The sequence below is a fragment of the Bombus huntii genome, chromosome 15, assembly GCF_024542735.1.
Source record: "Bombus huntii isolate Logan2020A chromosome 15, iyBomHunt1.1, whole genome shotgun sequence".
NCBI lineage: Eukaryota > Metazoa > Arthropoda > Insecta > Hymenoptera > Apidae > Bombus > Bombus huntii.
The window spans coordinates 1,469,997-1,494,899 of NC_066252.1; the positions used below are offsets into that span (position 1 = coordinate 1,469,997).

General features: G+C 35.4%; 4 protein-coding genes and 1 pseudogene across 7 annotated transcripts in view; 2 read left to right on the forward strand and 3 right to left on the reverse strand.

Moving 5' to 3' along the window:
- Positions 1 to 2,935: 2,935 nt before the first annotated feature.
- LOC126873856 (nucleolar protein 14-like) lies at positions 2,936 to 8,861 on the reverse strand (annotated as a pseudogene).
- A 1,359-nt stretch (positions 8,862 to 10,220) lies between these two features.
- On the reverse strand, positions 10,221 to 13,108 carry LOC126873849 (retinol dehydrogenase 14). Of its 2 annotated transcripts, none has more exons than XM_050635149.1 (5): positions 12,952 to 13,108; positions 11,948 to 12,113; positions 10,970 to 11,209; positions 10,518 to 10,900; positions 10,221 to 10,427 (listed from the first exon to the last, which is right to left on the reverse strand). In XM_050635149.1, the coding sequence occupies exons 2-5, from the start codon at positions 12,078 to 12,080 to the stop codon at positions 10,323 to 10,325; spliced, it is 861 nt and encodes a 286-aa protein (XP_050491106.1). In that variant the 5' UTR covers positions 12,081 to 12,113; positions 12,952 to 13,108; the 3' UTR covers positions 10,221 to 10,322. The 2 variants fall into 2 exon arrangements, with proteins under 2 accessions (XP_050491106.1, XP_050491105.1); XM_050635148.1 differs by having other exon boundaries at positions 11,948 to 12,215; positions 12,954 to 13,063.
- Positions 13,109 to 13,609: 501 nt separating this feature from the next.
- Positions 13,610 to 15,260, reverse strand: LOC126873852 (uncharacterized). The gene is made up of 3 exons (XM_050635153.1): positions 14,456 to 15,260; positions 14,172 to 14,381; positions 13,610 to 14,076 (listed from the first exon to the last, which is right to left on the reverse strand). Exons 1-3 carry the CDS (start codon positions 14,718 to 14,720, stop codon positions 13,796 to 13,798), a joined length of 756 nt encoding a protein of 251 aa, XP_050491110.1. The 5' UTR covers positions 14,721 to 15,260; the 3' UTR covers positions 13,610 to 13,795.
- Positions 15,261 to 15,400: 140 nt separating this feature from the next.
- LOC126873851 (proteasome subunit alpha type-2) lies at positions 15,401 to 16,749 on the forward strand. The gene is made up of 3 exons (XM_050635152.1): positions 15,401 to 15,550; positions 15,908 to 16,240; positions 16,311 to 16,749. The coding sequence occupies exons 1-3, from the start codon at positions 15,438 to 15,440 to the stop codon at positions 16,639 to 16,641; spliced, it is 777 nt and encodes a 258-aa protein (XP_050491109.1). The 5' UTR covers positions 15,401 to 15,437; the 3' UTR covers positions 16,642 to 16,749.
- Positions 16,750 to 16,887: 138 nt separating this feature from the next.
- The window catches only part of LOC126873846 (RNA-binding protein Musashi homolog 2), a 134,834-nt gene continuing 126,818 nt past the window's right edge, over positions 16,888 to 24,903 (forward strand). For all 3 annotated transcript variants that reach the window (XM_050635127.1, XM_050635138.1, XM_050635128.1), the window contains exon 1: positions 16,888 to 17,161. The gene's annotated coding sequence lies outside the window, so the exon portion shown is untranslated. The remainder of the gene's footprint in view (positions 17,162 to 24,903) is intronic.

The following is a 24,903-nucleotide window of genomic DNA, read 5'->3' on the forward strand; positions in this document are numbered from 1 at the left end:
CCCCATGGACCTGGGAATACCAACGGTCAAAAAAGAAATTAGCAGATACGCAGGAAAATATAAAGAAAGAATAGGAACACATCCAAACCGACTAGCTGTAGAAACGATCAACACCTCAAACATGGATAGAAGACTGAAAAGGAAACACCCAGCAGACCTCACAAAGGACACAACCTAACAAACACGAAGATGGTATCTCACTGGGGGTAGCTACCCACATGATAATCAAACAGCTAAAAAATTCTACCAAATGTCTAAACTGGACAAATTATGAATGTAAAGAATTAAATAAAAAAAAAAAAGAAAATTCCTATGCAAGTTCGTAGGAGCTGCGACTGATCGACAGATTTCCAAGAATTGAGTAGTCTTATCTCTATTTTTTAAAGCAGTTTTTTAAACAAATCCAAGTAATATTTTTTCGCATCTATAATTCGCTTCCAAGGGGCAAAAACTTCAATGAAAGTACAAAATCTGTAATCATGTATGACTTTTGCAAAAAACTATTGATGTAGCTTAATTTCTCTAAAAAGTACATTTCTATGAAAGCGCCTGGATTTTTTTATCTAAAGTAGTTTCCAGGATATGAGGACTTTATAGAGTTATGCTAAACTTTGATGATTTTTGTTACTCCTGTAAAATGAATCATCGCTACTAAAAAAAAAGCATCTGTTAATGGTATCATCATTCTGTAAAAAGTTAATCAAAATCGGTGTTTTTTAATTGGATAATTTTCGTAGACCACGGGGCCTCTCAAAACGCGGAACCGAGTTCCGGCGAATACACTGAACCTGCCTTGCGCCGGCCCTGTAGACATACAAGTATAGGCATAGCTTTCTAGTCTAGTATAGTATAGGCTATCTTTCTTTCATTTCCTCTTTCTTTTCTTCTTTCCAAGATTTCCGTCAAGCGGCAAACCTTAATCTTACGAATAAAATTGTATTCAATTCTGCTAGATCGAAATATCTCTTTCCTTTCTTCCCTATTCTTCCGCATACGTTTCGGGTAATCTAAAGTGAACGGAGCCTGTATATAGCGCCGAAAGAGTTTCAGGCGATGCTTTGTTCAAGTTCAGCGACTGATCAAAAACAGCGAAAAACAAGTTATCATTGTAAGTAATAGCTCAAATCACTTGGGTTGTTGTGGCAAGAAGTACGAAGACGTGTAATATCTATAAAGTGATCACCAAGTCTTGAGCGAAGCAGTTATAACGTTGGCCACATTTTCGATGCATCATGTGATTATAAAAAACCGAAATTACCTATAGAGTATTTAATATGGTGTAAGCTTTACGTTGGGCATGATCCAAAGAAAAGATGAACGTTTAATGCGACGAAGACATTTTTTTCTAATGCAAACATGGATTGCGCCAGACACATTTTTAAGCTGTTGACATCCTTGGCAGCGTCTGTGCGAACGAGTACCATGAATAGTAAAAATTACAATGCGAGTATAAAGCTGATTATCAAATATCAGTCTAAACAGGAGAATGAACTAATACCTATTCGTGCAAAACGTGCGATAACATTAGTTATTTGTAATTTAAAGAATTTGAACGTTTTGATACGTAAATATTTTTTGCACATCCGTCGTTTAACGTAGAACATATTAACCCGTATTACTTTCTTCAACACGCGAGGCGAATTGGTCATCAAACGTGTTATGAACATTATTAATGAACACTTGTCTTTGTAAGTGAATGTCGTATTTGAAGCTGAATTTGTGTTACGAAACAGGATTTCGGTGAAGAGTTCTAACACAAAATCATGAGCTATACGCATCATCCGATTTACGCATGTGGTATTTAAGGACATGATGCCTCTAGGCATCGGTGAAGGAGTTTTCGGAGCGAGAGGATAGTTGGGCTGTTTCGAAGATATTGTATCTATTGGTAAATAGCAACAAGCACCAACCTCTATAGCTAGGTAACAGCCACTCCCTACCTTAGGCAGCACAATTGAAAAAAGCAGTTATCAATGTCAAATATGGTGGTGATATGTGTCCATTTTGCGAGCGTGTTTTGCACTGACTGCAACCGTCTTTGTCACTAAATCGCATTGACAAGTTTAAAAAACGTAATCATATGTCCATAAACATTTACGGATGAAAAAACAAGATGATTTATCCGTGTGAAAATGGACAAGCATGTCAATTTGCTACTCGTTGAAAGTCAAAAGATTCCGTTGCACAATTATTCTGCCTGTCTTTGTGGAATCTTTCCAGACCGATTTCAATACAAATTAGCACTTACCGCTGTACAAAGTATATTTTCGACCGGTAACTAATATCAGAGAGATAAATGACAATTTCAAGCTTATCATTCTAGTTGTTCCCGTACTACTATTACACCATGCTATGGAGTACTCAGTTCAAGTAAAATTAGCATACACAAGAATCTGTAAGATTAGGGATCTTGCTCTGTTTGGTTGTAATCTAGCATATATGTATATACCTATGTATTTAAGCTTAGAGTTAGGGATCTGCAATGGTTGGTTGCACACTAGAATAGACAAGAATCTATTGAGTTCCATGCTACAAGAACTTATTTAATTGTACAATTCTACAGAAAAGTTCATATCTAATTTTCTATATAAGATAGGCAAGTATGAGAATGACAAAATCATGCAATAGTGAAACTAATTGTAACTAAAAGAGAAATTAACCGTTTACTATATCTTTTTTCCCCTTTTCCGTGCGGTTTTAGTCGGTAAAAGTCTGACACTATCCCGCCACTACCCCCAGAACAGTGACGGGGTGACCATGAGGATCTCCCAACATAAAAAAATTATATCGGATTCGGTGTTATTACAAAAGTGTAAGTTACATGTTGGTAAAAGTTTCATAAGCTTTCGCGATCCAGCTGATTATTTGATTCATTTTAATCATTTTAGAACAATAATATCTTAAATAAACAGGACAGAGTAAATAGTAAGAAATGTATCTCTAGAAACCATTTATTACATATATATTGTTCATATATATTTTATTCTTAAGATTGCATCGGTTTATGCAGGGTGAGGCAGAAGAACATGTATATACGGTACCAGCGGACGTAAGGCGATCCCTCATGAAAAATAGGAAGGAAATATAAAATCTTCGTATGACACTTCGTCTTTGTGAAAATCGAGTTTGAAAATTTACTAAGTATATTGGAACATTGCTAATTCCAGACTAGGTAGAAGTAAATAATCAGATTATTCTAGATGTGAAAATAAATCGGAAATGTAGAATAAAATTTATTCACAAGACGGTTTGTTTCCGAGAAAGACAAATTTGCAAATCTAACACACGTGTACACGAGGACAATTCTTAATTAAACGCGTTCAAATTCTATTTTCTTGAAAATTAAGCGGAAAAACTAATTGACAAATTTTATATCACACTTTTATTCATTTTCGCATGCAGAATAACCTTCTTCTGATTGTTCATTGCACTCGGTCATTAGCCAAATTCAAGTACACTCGACAAATATTCGAACTCGTTTTTCTTGAAAACTAAGCCTCCTACTAGTTTTTTCCATAAGCAATTACCTTCATATAATACAATTACAGTATTATTTTCACAAACGAAATGCGTTAAAAGATTTTCTTATTATGAAACTTATTTACATTTATTACAGTTAATGAAATTATAAGAACCTTAAAAAAACGCTAATATAGTGATTACGGTCCTTTATATCCGAAGTCATCGTTGATACAATCGCACAAAATCATTCAAAATACCAATATTGCCTAAGAGAGGTAATATACACGGACTCCGGAATGCGCGGCTTATTCTATTACTATTACTTCTACCGTTTTAATTTCTCTAATTCACTCTGTTGCACTAAAGCTTCGCCAAAGATTTCTTGCACCTTGCGCTTAACGTTCTTCATCGTTCTTAATCTGTTGTTTTATTTGTAGTTTCGTTAAGAAAGCTCTGTTTCTTCGTATTTCACGCATAGCACCTTTCATTTCTATTTTATTCTTGTACAACAATTTTTCTCTTTCACTTTTCTTCCTAGACAGTCTTCTGTTTCTTACCGTCATATTTATATAGAATATAGGAATCTAATATAAGAGTAAGTATAAAAAGATCCTTTGAAATATCTATTTCATTTTTAATACGACATCCAAGTAGTATTTATAGACATAAATATTGCACAAGTGATAGTTACAGGATGTCTGAAATCATATGTTGGAAATATCAAAGAGACCAATTTGAAGAAAATAAGCTGAAAGAAAAAGATGTTTATTAGAAGATTATGATTAATGCTGTTGAAAATATATTTTTAATATAATTATACGTTGAACATACTATATCTAGGCCAGGGTAATTCTTCTTATTTTTGTCAAAGTCATGGTGCTTTTCGTTGATTATTCCTTGTATAACAGATTTGGCATTCCATGGATTTAGATGAGCAAGATCGGGTAAGAAAGGAGACTAACTGAAATAAATATGTATAATATAATATGGATATAATACAAGTAACTAAATTTTATTAGAAAGTTATATATTACCTATCAATAATTTGGAAACCTTTAACTATACTTTCAACATCATTTCCTATAACATGATCATTTATGTGTTGTAACAAAAACAAAAATAAATTTGATAACTTTTCTTTATCTGTGTTACTTGGTGACCAATGATTACATTTAATTATACTATCTGCAATAATTGACTGGTAATCAGCGTCGTAATTTTGCAAAAATTCTTGTAACTCTTCAAAAGTTTTTAGAACTTTATATGTGTAAAGTAATTCCTTCCTTGTACTCTCCATGACGTTATTCATTTTTAAAAGACCATCCCCAATTTCTTGTTCTCTAGTCTCACCATCCAATTTCATAACACTTGTTTTTGATTTTCCTTTTGAACCATTTATCATATTGCTTTTGTTTAACTCCTTTTCTTCTTCGCTACAAGATTCTGACTCCTTTCGATAAGTTATCTCCTTCAGAACTTTCAGATCCTGAGATTTCACCGTTACGACTTTCAGCTAATTTCTTTTTGACAGAATTCTTTTTCTCTATCTTCCTTTCTTTCTTAATAAAGTCATTCATTGCAGTAGTATTTAATTGTTTATCTCCCTGGATATTTATAGTCTCTTCATTATTTGAACCTGATTCTGCATCTTTAATTGAATTTTTTTCATCTGCTGGGACTTGGTCATTTATAGTTTCTAGCATAAAACCATCATCAACATTTGTGTTTAATCTCATTACTTATATTATTTACAAGTCCTTTCATTCTTGCCAGCCGATCTGCTTCTAAAGCTTCCAATTTCTCCTTTTCCTCTTTTACGATCTCTTCTTCAGATCTTAATTTATCTGACAATGTACCCTTAGCTTCAAACTTATGTACTGCAATATCATAATCATCAGCCTTTGTCTCGGTAGTTCTTTCTTTAACATTCTTATTAGTTGCTAAAACAATTGGAAGGAGATCCCTCCACTCAGAATCAAGTTTTTCCATTAAACTTATAGCTTCCTCACTAATTTTCTGCTTCTCGGCTTTGCGTTTCTTTGATTCCACTATAAGTTGATGTATCAGGTCTTTCCTAGACTCTTCAGACCTTGATATAGACAAAATACCACCACCAAAGTGAACTTCACCAACAAACTTATGATCCAGTTTGCCGGCTCCACTTTCATCATCGCTATAGTCATCTTCGCTTCTCGGGTCATCAAATTTTTCAATTTCCTCTAATGTCTAACCTCTATGCGTTAATATTTCGTTGTCATTCAAATTATAAATATTCTCTTTTTTATAAGCTCTCCTACGTTCTACGATCTAGCCTAGGCTTTATCTTCTTTGTTCAGACACGAATTTCTTTCACCTATGCACCTATCTAAAAACAAATTATCCTTGTTTTTTAATTTGTACTCTTGAAGAAGCGTCTCTTTTTCCCCTCTTAATTGCTTTTGCACGAGATACACCTGGTAGACTTTCATCTGTCTTGCTCTTTCTACCCAATACATTTTGTTTGTTCCTATTTACATGCACCTCAAACGGGTTCGAGGATTTCTTCTTTTGTTCATTACGTTTTCGTTGGGAAACTTCCGATAATATCTTCTTTGCTTTAACCATTTTTATTTCCTGCCCTTAACGTATGTATCTCCCAAATATTTTAATTTAATTTTAAGAAATTTTAATTTTGTATTATAATTATCGTTTCGTAATAACTTATTGTTCGACCGTTATCCCGGAGAAACGTGTTCGCTGTGTAACTCGTCAACGAGAGTCGCAAGATGTCGTCTCGATACGATAATCGACGCCACGAATCAGCCGATCACCTATTTCAGTTAAGATAATAGGGGTGGTTTCAATGATTTTCACAGTTTAAATATCACTATTTATTTCCAACAACTTTTAAATGTGCGTTTAAATTAAGCGTTTGTGAATGTTGCGACCGAAGAGAAGTTGTAGTGTTATTTCCGTAAAGTTGATTGGAAGTGAAGATCGATGACGATGATGTCGAGGAGGAAAACTAGCGATGGGTTCTGCCTGCCCTCTACCAACTGTCGCTCGCAGGTAAAAGCGGCCTTCGAGTATCGTACGTGAGAAGTCCGCTTTTCTCATGTTGAACAGTGATGAGCAATAACCACAAGGAGATTCTCGACCTGATGAATATATTCTATAAATTTGTGAAGGGCCTCGACAGTAAAGTGAAGAACGCTAGATTTTACGACGGCCATAGACTTGATTGTCGTAAAGAGAATTTTAAACGTGACAATTAACGGTTCCTTGGGATTATTGTGGGTCCGTGCAAATATGTCGAAACAGCTGTTGAGCATCTTGACCGAAGGATGCATTAGAACATATGTTCGGGTCACAGGACGTAACATATATTATTGCGAAATATATATGGATCATAATTAACATCGTTTTTTAAATAAAGCGTATTTCTTTAAATGTTATAATCATATACATTTATAAATATAAAGTACAATATTGAATTCATAACCTATCTTATTGAAAGAGAGATGTATTAGATTATCCAATGATCGTAAAGCTATAAAATCAGAATACAGTCTTATTGAAAGAAAGATGTATTAGATTATCCAATGATCGTAAAGCTATAAAATCAGAATACGGTCTGTTTGTGATATTGCAAATTAAAATAAAGCGTCGTTATTCAATAACAATGTTGTCGAAGATTTTATTCGATAAGATTCTCTTCAAGTTTAAACATGTTACCGATGCTCACGTGTATACGTATACTTCAGTTCGGAACTATCAGGAATCAGAAATCAAGACATTCTCACGGAATTGTCAAGATCTTATGAGTCATAGAAACACGTACATAAAATTTCTTTGCACATTGCTAATTCCAGACTAGGTAGAAGTAAATAATCAGATTATTCTAGATGTGAAAATAAATCGGAAATGTAGAATAAAATTTATTCACAAGACGGTTTGTTTCCGAGAAAGACAAATTTGCAAATCTAACACACGTGTACACGAGGACAATTCTTAATTAAACGCGTTCAAATTCTATTTTCTTGAAAATTAAGCGGAAAAACTAATTGACAAATTTTATATCACACTTTTATTCATTTTCGCATGCAGAATAACCTTCTTCTGACTGTTTATTGCACTCGGTCATTAGCCAAATTCAAGTACACTCGACAAATATTCGAACTCGTTTTTCTTGAAAACTAAGCCTCCTACTAGTTTTTTCCATAAGCAATTACCTTCATATAATACAATTACAGTATTATTTTCACAAACGAAATGCGTTAAAAGATTTTCTTATTATGAAACTTATTTACATTTATTACAGTTAATGAAATTATAAGAACCTTAAAAAAACGCTAATATAGTGATTACGGTCCTTTATATCCGAAGTCATCGTTGATACAATCGCACAAAATCATTCAAAATACCAATATTGCCTAAGAGAGGTAATATACACGGACTCCGGAATGCGCGGCTTATTCTATTACTATTACTTCTACCGTTTTAATTTCTCTAATTCACTCTGTTGCACTAAAGCTTCGCCAAAGATTTCTTGCACCTTGCGCTTAACGTTCTTCATCGTTCTTAATCTGTTGTTTTATTTGTAGTTTCGTTAAGAAAGCTCTGTTTCTTCGTATTTCACGCATAGCACCTTTCATTTCTATTTTATTCTTGTACAACAATTTTTCTCTTTCACTTTTCTTCCTAGACAGTCTTCTGTTTCTTACCGTCATATTTGTATAGAATATAGGAATCTAATATAAGAGTAAGTATAAAAAGATCCTTTGAAATATCTATTTCATTTTTAATACGACATCCAAGTAGTATTTATAGACATAAATATTGCACAAGTGATAGTTACAGGATGTCTGAAATCATATGTTGGAAATATCAAAGAGACCAATTTGAAGAAAATAAGCTGAAAGAAAAAGATGTTTATTAGAAGATTATGATTAATGCTGTTGAAAATATATTTTTAATATAATTATACGTTGAACATACTATATCTAGGCCAGGGTAATTCTTCTTATTTTTGTCAAAGTCATGGTGCTTTTCGTTGATTATTCCTTGTATAACAGATTTGGCATTCCATGGATTTAGATGAGCAAGATCGGGTAAGAAAGGAGACTAACTGAAATAAATATGTATAATATAATATGGATATAATACAAGTAACTAAATTTTATTAGAAAGTTATATATTACCTATCAATAATTTGGAACACTGCTTCACAGAGTTATGGCGATGAGTTGTTCGGCTATAAAACTAATAGTTTATTCTGGAATATCGCAACATGGACAATTGTAGCTAGCTCAAAGACAGCTACGATTATTTGATTGCCCTACTGATTCGACTAGTGCTATGGTGCGCTGTTTCCGCTCAAAACCTGCAGAAAACTTCACGGACATGTTTCGCGACTTATATGTGCGTTTGATATAACAATATAGACCCAGCATGTAAAAATCTGGTCAACTAGGAACGTTAGTGATATTATATTTTTGACAGGATTGGCGTGGAAATCCTATTGTGCTCTGGTCACCAGCTGTGGAACCGGAAGTTCCTAGTGTGTAAACGTTCCTGTTTGAACAGCCGTCCGACGCGATAAAGCACGAAAGTTTCTATCAAGTTCCTTTAATGATGGGAGTTACGGAAGTCGAATTTAGCGGTATAGCTGCTTGTAAGTATTCGAATTAAGATATTTTGCATAAATATGTTATAAAGATATGAAAATTGAGTATATCCAATTGTTTTACTGAATTGCGCAGTGTATGAAAATGCCACATTAGGAAGTACTTTTGTGTACCCTGAGTTGAACGATAATTGGAATACTCTCGCTCCGATCATATTTATGTACTATCGTAATACATCGCGAGCGAATTGCATCAGTAGGGAATTACGATAATTCTATTTCAACGATCAGCCACTTAGCTCGGCTAGCTACAGAAAGCTCGGTGATGTGCGTATCAAATTCTCTTCGTGCTCTAATTGTAATTTGTTTTCCATTGAAATCATAAACAAAATATCAAATCTTTTTCAGATATATGGTGACGCTATAACTAAATTTCCTATGTACCGAGTAATCAAGTTATTCGATACGTATTCGAAATTCCCGGTATACTTTTATAAACTTGCTTTCCAAGGACGATATAGCTTTTATATGTTGAACGCCGATATACCATTTGATAAAACTGTTTACTCTTCGTTTGTCTGGAAACACAATGAGGGCCATATTTTAAACGTTTTACGTGTCCTTCAGGTGTATGTCATCATGACGATCTGCAGTATCTACAGATCTCAAGTATCTAAAGAGCCGCTTCCCATACTTCAACAGCGACGCACCAGAAATCCCTATGATGGAAATTTCTACCAGCATATGGTCGAATTTTGTTATGAATGGCGAACCGATCCGTAAGCACGATGGTCAAATCAGGAATGTATTATAAGGTGAGGTAGATTGGTATCTGAGCATGGCAATTTCCTGGAGCTGAATCTTCATCCATCGATCAAAATTGAGTTCTTTCCTGAGAATGGGAAAGATTGTTCCCTGCACTCTAGGTCTCAAATGCGATGAAACATTAAACAAAATAAATAAGAACCTATTTTTGTGATTGCTAATTCTATATTATATTATATTTTCAATAGAATATTAAGCGTGTGCAACATCAATGGTTATTATTTTTCTAAATCAAATTAGAATGTGTAAATGAAATATGAGGAACGTATTACTATTTCTCGATTATCACTTTGCGGGATAATTAAATACAAATCATTCATACAAAAAGTTTAACGAATTAGAAGTCTTTTAATTACAGAAAATTTGCAGCTTTTAAAATAGATTACATAGATTTTTTACATAGATTAACAAGATATGTTTATGTGAACTTTTATATTTTTGGATCTGTTGATTGGAGTTTCACCATGGTTTCGCTGAGTTCCCAAAATTTTTTACCTTGAGATGGATTCTTTATTCCGTGAGGAAGTTCGGTTTCCTAAAATTAATGATATGTAGCAGTAAACAATATCATCGTTATTTAAGAAATGCTATTTGTAAACAAAAAATTGTGGCAAGTTTTGCTTACACGACAATCCGAAAAATATTTGCCAGAAATTCCACTAACTTCACTGGACACTGCAAGATGTATCGTTGTTTGTGCGCCCTGTTCGGCTGTTTTGCAAAATGTGTTCAGCAAAAAATTTAATCCCCAAGAAAATGGAGGCGGAACACTTTTCCAGATTCCAGTGCTTATTAGACCAGGATGCAGACAATTGGCTGTCACACCAGAACCTTCAAGACGTCGTGCTAATTCTAGCGTAAAAACGATGTTTGCATATTTGGAAACATAGTACAAATAGCCAGGCAAGGTCGTCGTTGGATTTACATTGTTTAAATTTAATCTCGCTAAGTAATACAGTCCCGATGCAACGACGATTATTCGACTTGGTTTCGATCGTTTTAGTAAGTCTGCAAAATAATTCTGCAAGTAGTATTTTAGAATGAAGAAGGAAATCGTTAAAAAAGAAATTGTCGTACCGATCAAAAGATGTGTAAGTAAGAATGGACCATAGTGATTTGTTGCCATAGTCATTTCCAGACCGTCTTCCGTCACTTTTTTTTTAAATAGGTCTGCAGTTCCTGCGTTATGAATTAATACATCCAACGTAGACTCTTCACGGTTTATTTGTTGCGCAAATTCTCTTACCGAAGTCAGTGACGACAAGTTTAACTCTCGAGCAACGATGTTCTCGTTGCCTGATTCCTTTATTAATTCCTCTATGAAACAACAAATTTGAATTGTGAAATAAAAAATATATAAAACAAGAAGGTTTTGTTCTTTAAATATATAGCGACTTCCAACATACATGTTCATATACATGCTGTATACATGCTGAAAATTTCGATACCTGTCGCTTGTTTCTACATAAACTGATATCGATAAAATTTTTAGCATATATATAACTGATATGAATGTTCAATATGTGTTATTTAAATTTTCATTACGAGCCCAGATAAAAAAGTTGAAAAATTCAATCTCTACCTTTTTCTTCGCGAGCAATTACAATTTTTCAAAATCTTTTTTGTACGTCATTTAATAAACTGATCCTTTTAATTTCTCAAAAACCCAAGTCGTTGATCCAATTTTAAAAAAGTTATTTAGTTTCAAAGGTTGTTGCAACAGTTGTGGAAGTCTCTGCTTATAATTATATTAACAACTTAAAATTATCTATTAGTATCATATTAATATATCGTTTTTCCTCTAAATAGCTTTTTACAGTTTTGTAGTTAAGTGCTAACCAAGTTACAATTAGCAATACAAATGATTTCAAAGATTTAATGTCTATCTATAGTATAAACATAATCGTCTTACTTAATTGGAATACATTTGTAATTGATTATATTGCCTCATCTTTAACAAATCCTAAGGACTTTCTGTTTATTTAAAACGCAATAGAACTTGAACAATGATGGTGATTTAATTCTATTATGATAAAAGTAAGGTTTAAGATGAACCTTTTAATTTGTTCGCTGACTCCATATTTCGACAGGCCATGATCAATCTCGCTCCTCTTTTCGCGATATCTTTTGCAGTTTCTTTTCCAATGCCGGATGTGCATCCAGTGATTATAACAGTCTTTCCATCCATTCTGTTCTTACTCTTGCAAACTCCGAACGTGTACTGAATGAAAAAGTGGACCGCCGAAAAGAACAAAAATACAGCAAGCAATGCAGCTGCAGCCAGATAGAACGTCGTGCAATGTAGCATTTTTGCTAACATGAGCTAAATGGATAGTATATAAATTGCCAATATATTATAATAACATTTATTGAAATGTAATGAAGAAAAAATATTGCGAAGTAAATTTACATAGACAATATAGTTATAAAACATGTGTTAATTCAATTTTCAGATCTCGATGGACTTAACAAATTATGAAAAACAAAATTTTCTTCCCATATACATATGTTTATACTTGAGAACCGGAAATTTTATTCTTTTGCGACATATGCAGCTAGTAAAAAGTTGACGACCATGAACGCGAACGATTAGAGACACTGACGGTATGACGTTCTACCTGAAAGAATAAGTTGTACAAAGTAACGTGTAAAATAGCTACTCTTTTTAGAATGTAGTATCCTAATATTAAAATTTCGTTTCGTGAAACTTGTGCACCTGTGCATATCTTGTTACGGTAACGCATGTATATGCGATAAAACATTTTCTTCATACTTACATACTTTCCAATTATATGTAAATTATTCTGTACAAAATTATGAAATATATATAATTTCATGAAAATTATTAAATGGAGTAATTAATTTTACAATTTGTATTCATCTACAGGCGTAGAAAGCTATTTTACTTGCAATAAATGAAACAATAGAATATATTAATGTGATTACAGTCGAATGAGAACGGTAGACGAATTTCAAAAGAACAGCGTTAAAAGTGTCAAGCAGTGAGCACAAAAAGCCGGCAGAAAAATTCTGTTAATTTAACGTTGAATTATACTCACACCAGTCGCTACCAAATTTTCATTCAGACCGGCTCAAGAGTCACCGTTTCTGGCGAAGTGTTGCCTCTGTACTGACATTGCGATACGTGACCCTGCACTAAGCATTACCCCACTCTCTCTTCGTAGAGAACAGTGATGAGAGAGTGGCTTTTACAAACCTTAATGTCAAGTTTCTCGTAGCCTCGTTTTGAAAAGGAGCTCGTTACATTTTTCAATCCCGAACGTCTTGAATATATATGTATACGCATTCACGTAGTTAGTCCATGTCAAGTGTGTTTCTCTTTGCCTTTACAATGTCGAATGTAGTCAAATAGCATGCGTTTTTGTTTTATCGTTTTTTCAGATCAGTGTGACAATTTTCAAAGATAAAAACTTCGTGTCGAGTGAAACATTATAGTATAAAGTGTTTTCTATTTTTATTTAAGTGCCACTTTCCTCCAATATCAATCGTTTCAAACTGATGATCCTTTAAATGTTAGCATAATGTGTCGCCTCGTTAATATTCATTATAACGTAAAAAAATCTTGCACGCATTTAAACATTTAAATATTCATATTTATGACGTAGTGAATATGAATTAGAGCGATCATATACAATTAGGAGTATACGAAACGAGTATTATTACACGAAGAAATTATCACTAAACGTTTCGTTGAAGTTATGTGAAAGTAAAAGTACATAAAAATTTTATGATTGTAACTAGTATATCTATATCATACGTGGAGAATTAATGTACATCATCTTAAAAAAAAATAAAGCGACAAGTATCCGAATTAGTTCTATGGTAATTGTATTTATTTAGTATCATTGGCACTGTTTCTCTATTTTTACTTTTTTCTGAACATTATGCGATCGAAGTTTGTGCATCGTTTATTTGGTTTTTTGCAAATTGCTTGGATTCCACAGTGTTGTCTATGATCTCCGACGTTAGGTTGGATATTCGCAGGTCTTTCAGCTTTATCGTGCTCTCAAGGTACGCAAGCTTGTGATTTAGAGTGCAGATAATATCGTCGATCTTCCGGATTTTTCGTCTTAATTGCGCGTATACGTGACGAGGAACAGCGTCTTCTTCGTTGATATTCTCCGATGTTCTTTGTGTTCTAGACGCCTCGGCATCTTCTTTCACTTTAACAGGTAGAAAAATATGTGGAATTCTTTCGCACAGGAATTCGTCTATATACTAACATCTTTTAATTTTGGTAGGTATACATACAACTTACACGAATTTTGATTCTCTAATTGAAACTTTATATTTTGAAAGTAATTCCAGGTGTATAGCCAACTTATGAGCCATTCCAATATAAAGTAGAACATTTCTTTGGCGCGTGTAAATATTGATCTCTTACAATCAAGAGCCTTCAAAATTGGGTGACCAGTAGGACTTGACATTGATTTCTTTGATAACTTTGCCATAACTTTTATATTGTTGCCTAAGCAAAGTATTATACACTTTGGAAACATTATGATTAAATTCCTATCAATATGTATCTAATGTTTGTATTACCTTCTTCGATAGAGTCATTTTGTGGTAGGTCCTGAAGATTCCGGGGCTCAATTCCATCTTTTATAATTTTCTTTCTTATTTCTAATAACATATTTTCAGCAGCTCCAGGATGACAGTTTACTAACTGATTAATAACATTTTTAGTTAATTTCATATCAATTTTATTTAGTACTTTTCGATTTAACACTTTCCAATTTTCTGTCTTCGTAGTTAAACTGTTGGCTGGTACGTAATTATGGAGGTCAACATAGCGAGGGTAATACATTTTAAGGATTTCCGCTATTATTACTAAGGAACAGGTTTCCTTATTATTTTAATTACAAGAAGCTAAATGAATTTCGGAATAATTGTTTCGTGCTATAACTACCAGCATCCGAAAGGTCTCTAGATAAATTCTTTGTTGATTTTGAAAGTGGAATCTTAGAGATCCATGCGTACAATTCTTCTACTTGATTTTTGGTATCCTTCTTATTTTCTTCGGCCATTTCTGTATGTATGATAGATATTTGTGTTACTATATTCTGAAATTAATTTAATAAACGCAATGGAAGAGATACAAGGTTGTATCGAAGATATTTTTTCTACAATGTGCAAAATTTTGCACTATACATTGATATAGGTCGTAGAAGAATTTATTAGTACGATAAATCTTATTTTTTGATGGTATTCGTTCGAAATATTTAGTTAAAAATCGTCATAAAATTGACATTTTTCTTTTATTTGAAGTTGGATCCTACTATATAGAATCATTTTTTGATCATTTTTTTAATCAAACACATACTTCGCATCGATAAAAGGATTTTTCACGGATTGTCTCGAGGAAATGCAAGATTTCCAAAATTTTGATTCATAATGGCAGAATTTAATAGATAATAGCAGATAGATGTAAAAAAATGTACAGAAATTTTGATTTAAAAGTATAACCATAAATTTATATAGCAGCACAAAATATCCCTAGTATAAAAATCCCTGTTGTTCGTTCATGCATGTTGCCAAACCTTGCACCGAAAGTTTCACTGTATTTAGTAACCTGTATTGTTGCAAAGTAATTGTCATGGCTTCGGAACGATATAGTTTCTCGTTAACAACTTTCAGGTAAATGTTGTCATTTCTTATAAGAATTCTTTGACTTCAACGAATAAATTCAACTTCATAATTAATATCGTCCACTTCCTATGGTTTAATAAATTAGTAAAAGTTCTCATTAACCTAACCTACAAATGAAATACATTTATCAGTTTACAGGATTTATTATTGAATATACATTAACAAGAAAGCAAATTTTTTCATATACTTTTATTTATCTAAGGCTGGTTATAAAAATTAATATTACTCGATCTATTCTCTTATTGAAAACAAATTGATTTCAATGGAGTATATAATGACTCGTCAAATATCTATATAGAATAAGTTTCAAAACGTAAATATCTCACAATATACTTTGTTACACAGCCCGTCTGGAAAACTGGTGCAGATAGAATATGCTTTAGCTGCAGTTGCTGCTGGAGCTGCTAGTGTTGGTATCAGGGCATCAAATGGAGTCGTTCTTGCTACAGAAAACAAACACAAATCAATATTGTACGATGAACACAGCGTGCAGAAAGTAGAAATGATTACGAAACATATTGGTATGGTCTACAGTGGGATGGGTCCAGATTACAGATTATTAGTAAAACAAGCACGTAAAATTGCACAGCAGTATCAGCTCATTTATCAAGAACCGATACCTACTGCGCAATTGGTGCAAAGAGTTGCCACGCTCATGCAAGAATACACGCAGTCTGGGTAAATATCATTTACATAATTTTTTAATTTATTGAACATTCAATACTACTAATATATTGCAAAACTATAGAGGAGTCAGACCCTTTGGAGTCTCTTTGCTAATTTGTGGCTGGGATAATGAGAAGCCATGTTTATATCAGTGCGATCCTTCTGGTGCATTCTTTGCATGGAAGGCTACAGCAATGGGCAAAAACTTTGTAAATGGAAAAGTATTCCTCGAGAAGAGATACAGCAAAAGTTTGGAACTGGATGATGCTGTCCATACTGCGATTTTAACTTTGAAAGAAGGATTCGAAGGGCAGATGACTGCTGATAATATAGAAGTTGGTATTTGTGATGCAAATGGTTTCAGAAGATTGGAACCCTCCAATGTCAAGGATTACCTTGCCAATATTCCTTAACTAATTCCTTATATTACGTTGTTACAGTAATCTTCACACGATCTAAGGCGAATAAACTAGATTCTTATAATGAAATGTTTTATTGAAAATAAAGTTATTAATCCTTTATTTGTGACGTGTATATGGAAAAGTTCTTTTTTTATTTCTGAAAGGTCGATATACTTTTGCTTTATTGGGAATTCATTAGAAGAAGATTATTAAAATAATTTTAAAGATATAAAATTTGTGGCCAATTAAAATCATATGTTGCATAGAATTCGTTCGTTAGATTCGATTTTTGAATTATATGAGGAAAATATAATACTTCTCTGATAGAGCGCGCCACGAGCATTCATGTTGGTTGGGCGCGATCGTGCGCAAATGTGAACGAGTTTTCGTAGTCGGTGCGCGGCCGGCCGGTTGGTTTGTTTCGTGTGTTGTTGCATAGTGCTGTCAGTTTTCGGTGGTATTTAGTGTTGTCAAAAAATCGAGCAGAACACGTGACGGCCTCATCGGGCTATTTCTCAACGGATGTGCGTAGGTAAGCTCGCATTTCATTGCAATTAAAGTGCGTTTCGTGATGCTCATCTTGCCACTCGCAGTCTTGCTTCATCCCGATTACCGCAGTATTGTATGTACTTGTTTTCGATATCGAATATATATTCCGATCAGAGTTTTACTTTTACACGTGTTAATCTTCGCATTCGATACAAGATCGTATCTATCGAAAATGCAAAATTATTAGTAACTGTCGATAACGGTCGTTTATCGAATCGCGTGTTCGTCGCGTTGCCGGTTGTTTGTTTATGTCAGCCATTAGTCACGATCGGTCGTGGAAATATTATTTATTATTTACTTATGCGTACTCGTCTTTTGCAAAGGTCGCAAAAGTATGTTGAAATTATTTACGTGTAATGTTCTCGTCAGATCTAACACCTAATTTCTTAGAGGCAAGCAGTATACATAATACGTATGAGCCTCTTAGAAACCGGACTATTCAACTCCACTCTTTATAAGTTTCTCCGTTTCATTACTTGAATACGTGATTAGTATTGAATTTTTGAAAGAAACAAATTATCTATTTCCATGATTTCATTTACCACAAGAAAATGATATATATTCCGAATACTTAAAAAATTCGAAACTCGTTTTTTTACTTTTCAATTTGTGGAGTTAATCAATATCGCTTCTTTATTCTTCTTTAAATTTATATTACTAAGATGACGAATTGTATTAGTAGATTTCTTTTTATCGTATTTCATTTATCTTTAATTACGCAAACCTAGAAAGAAGCATAACAAAATGTAAAAACTCATTAGGTCTGTGAATGTTAGAATTAACTATCATAGATTCTCGATATTTATGTTTATTTTTATATTAGCAGAATATTACGTCAGTTTATGAATCGCAAATTCGCGTTTTCTAGAGGACAGGCCGCGGGCCTATAATAATTTGAAATCACGAATCCCGGCTAATCCCCGATCATCCCTCGGTTTCTATCTATCCTTGTCTCGCTGCTATACCCTCTCTTTTTCTTACTAACTCACTTTTCCAAGCGTCGTCTGCATTCGAAACGAACAATACCAGACTTTAATATGACGCATCCACAGACGCGTTTCCACGAGTAACGTCGGCTTTCATTTACTGGTGCTCGAACAGTGTTTCCAGGTTGGTACTTGAAGATTTCCGCGGACAATCATGCCCGTCCAAAGTAAGAGAGGGAATTGCGAGGGTGAAAGAGATGGCTAAAGAGAGACACACAGTCTCGCGAAGACGAAGGCTTGGCTGTGCTGGTTGCATGGTTTGCAATTTTAATGTCGGCATTACAAGAGGCCAGTCAGTTCTTCCCTTCCAGCTGGCGAAAACGCTGAATTTACATTTCCGCTTTTGCGGAGAATCGCAAGCGTGCCGATGTCGCTTATTAAAAATTCTAAAAAGCCATCGAGCTCTCCCTCTTTCCATTCTATATTCTTCGGCTTTTGTCTCGGTCTATTGGTCTCTTGATGTCGCCACTTCTTTCCTTTCTGTCTTCTGCCTCTTCGATCTGAGTGTCTTCGAGATCCGGCACCTTCAGATCTACCATCTTCGTTTAACACAGTCGCTGGTTGTTGCTCATTATACGGGGGAATAAGACTATAATGACGCAAATAAAAATTGTCAGAATTTTAATTCAATCATGTATTTCTTAAAAATATTTTTTAAAATCATCATTTATTTAGTTTCATGCTGGAAGATACAGAGTGTCGGAAATATTGGCGAGAGAAGTAGAGATAGAAAAGAAGTCGTTTAGTAGAATGAATTTTTTTTTTTATTCTAGAGTTTCTTTCCTTTTTATTCTAGACGTTTGTTCTACGACCTTCTTTTATTCTAATAAAAATTGGCTGAGAATGAAATTCCTTCTAAGTAATATATATATATATAGAAGTCGTGTTTAATGCTTTTCGGACTTTTGCTTCCGAAAGTTGGGGACATCTGTCGCGACAGTTTGAACCGTACTAGGGTCTAATTACGGGCATTTTTTTTATCCTTTTACTCCTTCTCTTTCATTCCTTCTTTATCAGAGGTCAGCCAGTTGGACTTTACGCGCGAGACAAACAATATGAGAGTGAAATTACACGCTGGTTAATTGCGTGTTAGGTATGCAAGACGCGATCCGCTTGCACGAAAAACGTAATGAGCGTTGACACTTTTGCGGACGGTAGCATAATACCGATTCGATCGTGTCCGCATTTGTTCCTTTGTAACATTCTGCATAATCGACATACCGATTAGTTCATTGGATAATTTTGAAAGTTGGATTCTGACGAACGTAACGCAGTTTGAGTATATTTATTAACTATATTTTTGCAAAATGTCGTTTTTCGGTGCTTCACCCTGTATTTGTAAAAAATGTATATTCTGAATTTATATTCTGAAATATTACGTTTTGAAACTTCAAAATTCTCGATACGAAATTGTTAGAATTAATCTCCGTTTAAATATCACATTTTATCAAATTTATAAAATATCAAATTTATGAAACATTAAGTACTTGAATCCAGCTCGTTGAAATACGAATAAAATAATAATTATATGTTGCTTTCACGCGCTAAAAGTTTCGTTTATTATTTTACTATGTAATATCAGTTGATTAATGTTTAATTAAAACCACGAGAAACGTCCATTTTTCTTGCCACGTACATTAACGAGTCACGAGTCAGTGAAGCGAAAGGATTTTCGTCGACAAGTAAATGAACTTTGCCATCGTCCCCTTTTTCCACGGACGTTAGTAGGTATCCAAAGCTATAATACCACGTATCTATATATCTATATATTTAGAGCTATGCTATATGTATAATGTACACCGATCTAGTAGAACAAGTTCTTAAACTATGTCAGTGGTGTTCGTGTCCGAGAAGCTTCGGTTTAAATAATCGCGCGGTTAGTTCGATAACGATCATTCCAACTCCTCTCGTTACGGTTATAGCTGGCGATATTAGGTATTCGCTGTTTATTTGACACGTTGTCTGCATTGCAGTGACTACCGATATCGAATAAACGTACAAATAGGAGGCTGTTATCCACACGTGTTCGACACTCGGACTCTCGTAACGTTGTCCACGACGCAAAGTGGAATATTAGGCCACGTAAATAGAGAATTCGTCATCGATGGCTGACTGAAGTGGTTGTTGAAAATCAATCACCAATTACTATATAATCCTATAATACGAACAGCTTCGAATCTCTTGTGCCAATTAAACATTCGAAATTTTTTCACGCGAATGTACTGTGGAAGAATAGCAACGAAGTTCTCGATTCATCGACTCAATCTTGTCCCCTCCTGTCTTTGCGTTCTTAATCATTTATTCCTGCAAAAAAGTTGCAATGTCACGGAGAGCCATCTGTCGCATCCTGTAGGTTTTTACTAGCGAGAAAGGTAGGTAGGTAGGAAGGAAGGAAGGAAGGAAGGAAGGAGGAAGAACGCAAGACAAGCAATTTAGTCAGACATTTTCGCCGGCGTCTCGCTTCTTCTCGGATGTGTCTACTTTCCACGTTTCGAAGCTTCACCGACGCTGAAGATAGATGGCGAATACACACAGAGAAAATGATAAAAGATTCCTACGATACTTCTTCAAGGTTAGACAGCATTTTCCCTGAAGAATCGTAGGTCTGATTTAACGCATCTTTTACGCGTTCTTTCGTTGCTTGATTCTTAATGGACTAATCTAGTCATCGGCAAAATTACTCGTAGAATATCTGTTCTCTATTTAATTGAAACCTAGTTCAATGTGGTCGACAGGGAACCAAAACTACGGTGTACAGAAACCAAAATGGCCCGACATGTAACAAACAGGGCACGATTCCTGAAACGTTTCATTGGATCTCCGGTAAACCGATGGTCCATATATTTTCGACGTAGCTCGTGCGAGTAAAATATAATAGGCAGAACGTGTCCTTCTTCGTTGCAAGCGCAGCTAGCCGAGATGTCTTTGTCTCTGTTTGACGAGAAACGGCATTCGGCCGAGCGATCAAAGCTTCCAGGAGCTGACAAGCCCCGGATGACGTCGATCGCTTCGGTTTCCCGTCGTCGCAAGCTCCGATGAACAGCTTTTTTCATCCCGGCTTGCACAAGCCGCCCTGCAGAAGCTCGTTTTCCCTTTTCACTGTGTGGGAGACCGTGCCCTCCCTCTCGGTCCACGGATAAAATTAGATCGTTGCCCGATCTATCTTCTCGCGCCATTTTTCTAGCTCTAGCGGTTTTGCTCGCACACGTTCACCTTGCTTGCTAGCTCTGTTCCCTTCTAGTTTGTTCGCCGTGGGAACACCGAGTTCGTGCAGACCAATGATTGGACTTGTTATCGATAAAAAAAAAGTTCTCCCGATGAACTTTTGTTGATCGTTTGGCGAATAGGTACCATAGAAACAGGTACACTAGCGTCCATAAGTATTTGCACATTTCGAAATTATTGCGAACGTGTGAAATACAATGAATCTAAGAGACGTAGAAAAGAAAAGTACGACGAAATGCTAATACTGTATCAAAATATTTCGAGTAAGCAGCACGATAGATTCATAGAAGTTGGACGCAAATGTTGCAATACTTTGGTGTATCATTGTGTGGGCATGAATGGTTGCGTATACGAAATCAAACTAATTTTCGCTGTATGAGCGCGATGCAGATCACTCGCGTTACCGGGGAATTCCTTTTAACGTTCAAGGTGTCTTCGTCTTTGTCCTGGGAAACATAACTTCGTCCAAGAATACAATGAGCGGCGAACATCGTGGAATGTAATTAAGCCGGAGTTACTGACGGAACACGGCTGATGTCAAATTATGGGGTTGCCTTACCCTCTCCTTCCCTCTCGCCCTAGTTCGTCATACTGATTTATTTCCTGCCAACCAATAGCTTCTGACGTTTTGCGGCGCACGTTCCATCCTTTTGTGTCCAATATCTTGGGAATTCTGTGTATCTGAAACTTTCCTCAATGACGATGAAAATATTTTTCTAATTTTCATATTTTTCCACGGATAAGTGCTTTGAGTTATTTAAATTATCGAACAGAGTTACGCGGAAACGAGCATAGAGGTTTTAGATAGAGCGAAGAATGAAATTTCTCCGCTCACGTTTAGACGAGTTTGCTAGTGCAACGTAGTCACTAATACTGAAACCATACGGTAACCGACGTGCAATCAATACTATCGTCGCTCGAACGTTATTTCATACCACCTCAATAATCACCAGCACGCGCCAAGTTATTTTCGAGAATGTGTCATTTTAATTGAGATACGGAAATTTCGGAAGCTCTGTGGAATTCCTTTGATTTCCCAGATTGTGAATAATGAAAAAGAAACGAGTAGCAACGATCTTAAAGAATCTTTCCAAATTTACCAAGTTAATCATTACATTTCAACCTGAAAATCTTCGTTGCTTCTCTTTTACTTAAAAATGCATTAGCCATTCGCCATCGAGGAAAGGAACTTTTCTTAATTACGGAGAAAAATTGCTCGGCATTTTGAGACTCGCGTTCCTCGGATCGTAATTATTCCGTAACTCCATTGTCGCGCTTGAATCACGTCTACCGGTTTATTTTTGCTTGACTTTGCTCCATTATTCAACAATATTTCCATAACTATCGCTCTCGTGCGCAGCAATTTCGAATTTTCTACGAATTCCCTTGCTATAGCTATATTTTCTAAAAGAGTAGGGCAGTTTCAATCACATTCGTAAGAGTCATGGTCGATTATTCGACTCGCGTTGGATGTAAATGACGAGAAAAAGTCGTGCTTTTAACTGCACGCCGTCCGCCCCTGAATTATAGCAGTTTCGCTGGAAAGTTCTCAAACAACACATCGTTCGCTCGAGTATGTGTTCCCGGCGCTCAAATACGAACGAATAGGTAGGAACAGCTCTGGATTTCGACAGAGGAGAACAATTCAACCAACACGGGAGAGGACTATTGCCAAAGTTTTGAGATATAGGAATACTTGTTTTTGCAAAAGCTCGCCAGACCCCCGTTTAAAGCGCCTAAGGCCTACGATTTCTCCGGGAAATCGCCAACAACGAATCGGTAATACGTTCGTGAATCTGTAAACATCGGACATTTTCCAACTTCGACGCTTAGATTATGAAAATATGATTCTCGAGCGTGTTTAGCCGAAACTACGATGTTGTCTGCTGTTTCATTTGCTAAAACGCAATTTACTGCTACAAACTGGTATAACCTGTATTTGATTTCGGCCGAACGAAAACTAAACGCAAGTGTTACGAGGTTTCTCGAATCGCTCGTTTGACTTTTTGCTTTTCAGAGAATAACGCAACAGACAAAAAATGGCCCCTGCAATTATTTTGTTAATAAACGTGTATACAAAACGCCGACGGTTATTTCCATGCTTCTACATATTGCCTAAAGTTTCGAAAGGATAAGGCTTGTTCTGAAATAAGAATGTATGCGCGGCATCCGCGTTATTTGTAACGCAAAATGCAGCAGCACTCGGAAAGTTGGGAACAACGTGGAAACTGAGTTACGACACTTGGCGCGTTCATCGAAAAAGTTACGGCGGTTGATAAATTTATTAAAAGGTAGCGCAGCGAGACGGTTGCTCGTGGTTATTACTTTCCCATGTAAATATTGTCGCGGACGTAATTTGTTAAAAAAGGATCCGGCGGAAAGCTGCTTGCGGCTTTTAATTGTGGCTCGTAAACAGAATGCACATTTTCCTGCGAGAAAAGTTTACTCTAGCCCGGCTTTTAACGGGCGTATTGCATGATGTGTACAGTTTTACAGGATAGAAAAGATATTTCGCAAGGCAATTTGAGCTTTCAGCAAATCGCTGTAACTTTTTTCGTTACGTTTCGAATTAGAGGCGAACAAATTTATTTCCCGTACGAGCAAAAATATCTTTTAACGCGTGTATTCTACGAGGTATGGGGTTTCCAAAGACGGAGAGACTTCTTTATACGTGCGACAATTTCTATAATCTCTGCTACGTTTCAGATGAAAAAAGAAAAATTGCTTATTAATATAACTGGAAAATATGGGAATATTTGGAGTGGATTGATTTTACCGGTAGATGCTGGTGATAGACGAGTTTGTCTCGGGTTGTACACGGGATGCTAGGTTGCGGTTAGCCCTGCGCATCCTGTGGTATCAGTCCATTATCTCCTTTCCGCACGTATCGTAACATAGTCGCGTAGCAGCGATTAGTTTGCTATTTTATCGTCTAAAGCCGAGTTCATTGCGAGCCGCCCTCTCGATGCCGCGGGGTGAAAGATCGACGATGGTAAGTCGAACCCTTCGGTAACTTGAGATGTCGTTTCAACCACCGGTTACCACTCGTCAGCTTTGCTCTAACTACCACAAGATCACTCTTTGAATGCTTTCGAACCTTTAATGCAACCGAAATGTTCGTTCGCACCATACACGTCGACGTAGATTTTACTTTACGCGTAACGTCACGCTTACGCTTCATCCCTCGTTCAACGAATTAATTATTTCCTTCGACTATAAATACCGGAGGTTTCGTTTTTGAGAAAATCGAGTTTGAAAACTCATTAAATATTCATAATTCTGGTCGTATTTTGAACCACAGAATCTTGCTGATTTTAGTCGAATCACACGACTTACTATTTAAAATATAATTTTCCATTGATCGTCAGTACGATTTATTTGTCATCGTTTCCATTCGATAGGTAAGGTTCTATCTTTATCTCATAAACTTTTCAACTTCTGTCTGTTTCATTTATTTTCGCGTATACGAAACAACGATTCAAGATCCTATTCATATATATAAGAAAATTTACAT

Bases quoted from the DNA above. Each gene is read 5' to 3' on its own strand.
- LOC126873849 (XM_050635148.1), bottom strand. From the start codon at position 12,212: ATGTTAGCAAAAATGCTACATTGCACGACGTTCTATCTGGCTGCAGCT. The intron at 11,210-11,947 runs GTTCATCTTAAA...GTTGTTTCATAG, and splicing joins GTCAGCGAACAAATTAAAAG to AGGAATTAATAAAGGAATCA. The intron at 10,428-10,517 runs GTAAGCAAAACT...CATTAATTTTAG, and splicing joins AATATTTTTCGGATTGTCGT to GAAACCGAACTTCCTCACGG.
- LOC126873852 (XM_050635153.1), bottom strand. From the start codon at position 14,720: ATGTATTACCCTCGCTATGTTGACCTCCATAATTACGTACCAGCCAAC. The intron at 14,382-14,455 runs GTAATACAAACA...TACTTTGCTTAG, and splicing joins AAATGACTCTATCGAAGAAG to GCAACAATATAAAAGTTATG. The intron at 14,077-14,171 runs GTAAGTTGTATG...TACCTGTTAAAG, and splicing joins ATTAGAGAATCAAAATTCGT to TGAAAGAAGATGCCGAGGCG.
- LOC126873851 (XM_050635152.1), top strand. From the start codon at position 15,438: ATGCATGTTGCCAAACCTTGCACCGAAAGTTTCACTGTATTTAGTAAC. The intron at 15,551-15,907 runs GTAAATGTTGTC...TTTGTTACACAG, and splicing joins TTCTCGTTAACAACTTTCAG to CCCGTCTGGAAAACTGGTGC. The intron at 16,241-16,310 runs GTAAATATCATT...GCAAAACTATAG, and splicing joins CAAGAATACACGCAGTCTGG to AGGAGTCAGACCCTTTGGAG.